Source organism: Scleropages formosus, chromosome 14 (genome assembly GCF_900964775.1).
Source record: "Scleropages formosus chromosome 14, fSclFor1.1, whole genome shotgun sequence".
NCBI lineage: Eukaryota > Metazoa > Chordata > Actinopteri > Osteoglossiformes > Osteoglossidae > Scleropages > Scleropages formosus.
In genome coordinates this window covers 17,007,689-17,010,580 of record NC_041819.1, presented here as the reverse complement: position 1 = coordinate 17,010,580, position 2,892 = coordinate 17,007,689, and the positions used below count along the sequence as shown (strand labels likewise).

The 2,892-nt window shown below is 46.3% G+C and overlaps 1 protein-coding gene across 1 annotated transcript; it reads right to left on the bottom strand.

Annotated features, from left to right (window-relative positions):
- Window positions 1–705: 705 nt before the first annotated feature.
- wnt11f2 (wnt 11, family member 2) lies at window positions 706–2,686 on the bottom strand. The gene is made up of 6 exons (XM_018746563.1): window positions 2,653–2,686; window positions 2,464–2,476; window positions 2,142–2,377; window positions 1,518–1,795; window positions 1,143–1,435; window positions 706–880 (listed from the first exon to the last, which is right to left on the bottom strand). The coding sequence occupies exons 1-6, from the start codon at window positions 2,684–2,686 to the stop codon at window positions 706–708; spliced, it is 1,029 nt and encodes a 342-aa protein (XP_018602079.1).
- Between the last annotated feature and the right edge of the window lie 206 nt (window positions 2,687–2,892).

The window sequence follows — 2,892 nt, the reverse complement described above, 5'->3', positions numbered from 1 at the left end:
ACAAAATGTGGAATTCAAGGTTTCGTGTGGTAAAAATCATACTGTACCATTGTGTTAAAGGTAAAAAAAATGTTACTCTGTAGGAGGCAAACACTTCCCATTGAGCACTGAATACATGAATAGTCCTTGTGTTGCTTTTTTTCAGAGGTACTTCAGAGTCTCCATCAAGGGACACTATTTTTATGGAACTCAGTTAGCCTTTATGGAATATTTGTTGTAAGGGCTTTTAACAAGCTGCTGTCATTTGCAAACTTTCCCCCCGAACAATTAGCATTTAGGGGAGGTTCTTAGAAAGTCCTTTTTGTGATTCGTGCCTTTGTTCCCTATTGACCCAGGAGAACTTTTTTTACTTCTAAAGCTCACACTTCTGTTGCTCCCTATCAATCACTTGTCTTCTCTTTGCTGGTGTCACCTAAGAGCTATAACCAGTCTGGACAGAAAGCTCCCAAGATCTATCATCTCCATAAACAAAAAAAAAACACCTGGAACTGTAACAGGACAGCACAGACCACATCGTCTTTTGGCAGAACACCGGCAGCGTTCCTTCACGGCTTGATCCAAAAGCGAAGTCGTCTTCTCGCATCCCGGATGGAGGTGGCACTGGGAAAGGTGGCTCGGCTCCGGGATCGATGCAACGCAAGGGCAATGCCGCTGAACAAGATAATATAGTGCTTCACGTTCCTGCCAAGCCTCTGGCTGTGGGAGTTATTTACACACATAACGCTCCACTGTCCGCTCACATTTCTTGCAGGTGACGTAGCAGCACCAGTGGTACTTGCACTGACAGCGCTCAACCACCTTTTCCATGTACCGGTTATAGCCACGGCCGCAACACATTAGACTGCAGCTGTCGCTGCCACTGGTCGTTTTGTTGCAATGCCTGGAGTAGAGGTGGGGTGGGGTGGGAAACATAAGCTTTGTCAAAATAGGACCAACACAATGAAACCAAGAACTACTTAACTGCACATCTGGGCTCACAACTCCTGGTCCTCACAACTGCTCTTCCACTGTATACTGAATTAACTTAACATTTCCCTCACCATAATGTTTGTTTTCTATACGTGAAGCAGGAAGGCCTGCATTTACATCATGCCACCAAGATTGGTTAACCCCATCACACAGCAAAAGACAATGTGAAATACCTGTCTTGTGTGCCCAGCGAGCCAAACTTCTCATTGGCTGTGCAGTAATCCGGGGAGCTAACCAGGTAAACCAGCTCCGTGTCCCTCACAGGCCTCACATCCAACTCCCTGGGCACGAGCTGCCTCGTAGTTCCCACATGGCGATGGGTCACTTTTGTAGCTGTAAGGTACCTGGACTTGAGGTCTGTGGCAACGTGACCGATATCTTGCAGCCCCTTCCAGCACGTCTTGATGGAGCAGGACCCAGAAACACCGTGGCACTTGCATTTGGTCTCCACGGCATCTGAAAGACACTGAGAACGGGAGGGGAGTTATTGCACCGTCACTTTACACAAGGCGTTTCAGCTACACACGGGTGCAAACAATTTTAAATACCTGTCTTCCTACAGCATTGTTGTGTAGGTGCATCAGGCGGAATGCCTGCGATCCAGATCTGCTGTTCTTCACGGGTGCGTCAGAAAAAGCAGAGCCCATATTAAGTCCATAGGCGATGTTGTCGCCGCAGCCGCCCCATCTGAAGTCCGGTCCCGGTTTCTCAGCTGGGGTTGGAGCACAGGAGCAGCTTGGAAGGTCACCGGAAGCACAAGACCTCGCAATGGAGTGGCTCAAGACGGCCGCAGCCAACGCAAACACAAAAGCAGACTCTCGTGTACCTGGGGATGGCCATTAGTTTAACCATTAGTTGAGTCAACAAAAAAAAAAAAATTATTCACATCTAGACACTTCCGTGACTTATCGTTGCACAGTTAATTTTGCACTGAAAATGCAGTTCTCGGTGCAGTGAAATATTTCATCCTGGACTGTTACCAGATAACTTTTCTTGTGACCTTGTAAGGACTTGCTTTGTGCAAACCTAATATTAAAAGTCATCCTGGACAAATGCATGACATAAACAATGAAAACTAAAAAAAATAATAATTTAGGATGTATGCAACAGAAAAACAAATTACTAGCCACCTATAATCACCTAGACACCCAAAGCAAAGATGAGATGTACACCTTTAGATAAATCCGGGGTAAAACGAGGTGCCTTCTCAATGGAGGAACAGTTCCACCTCATGTCCGTGAAGGTTTTCTGACAGGTGAGCTTGGTGAGTTTGGCAGCCTGGACAATGCTGTGCATCAGCTCCAGGTTCCTGCGACACAGCTGGAGCTGATCAGGGGCCAGTCCCTCCAGGAGCTTGCAGTGATGGGTTTGGTTCCATCCCACTGAGCTGCCGTTGACGGTTATCCCTCTAAGATAACAGAGCAAGGCAGTTAAACATGCATGGAAAAATAAAAGTGTAAAACATGCCACATGTTAAGATAAAGCGGTACTTACAGCCAATAAATCCCTGAACAATAATGTGCATTTAGAAGAAATGTGAACAGAAGTATGTTATTTAGGAAATTCATTTTAAGTGGGTCACGGGTGTGTAAAATTCTACAAAGGGTTCTCAAAAAGTGAGAAAGTGGTTGCAGCCTTCTAGTAATCCACAGGTTCTTTGTAATCCAAGCAAAAGCAGCCTACAGTGTAGTGCAGGGGCGGTGGAACTTTTCTTCATGTTGGGAGAGTCAGGGTGTCTCCACCACTGTTAAGAAGCTTTATATATTTCCTCTGCGGCCTCAGGCCACACCTCTCACAAGAAGACCACGCCCATTCGTTCACATACCACGCCCATTGTCCACAGACCACGCCCCTTCGCCACGTGCAGGTTAACGAGTGAGTGAGTGAAAGAATGAATGAAATTCTGGGTAGTTCGGTATTTAT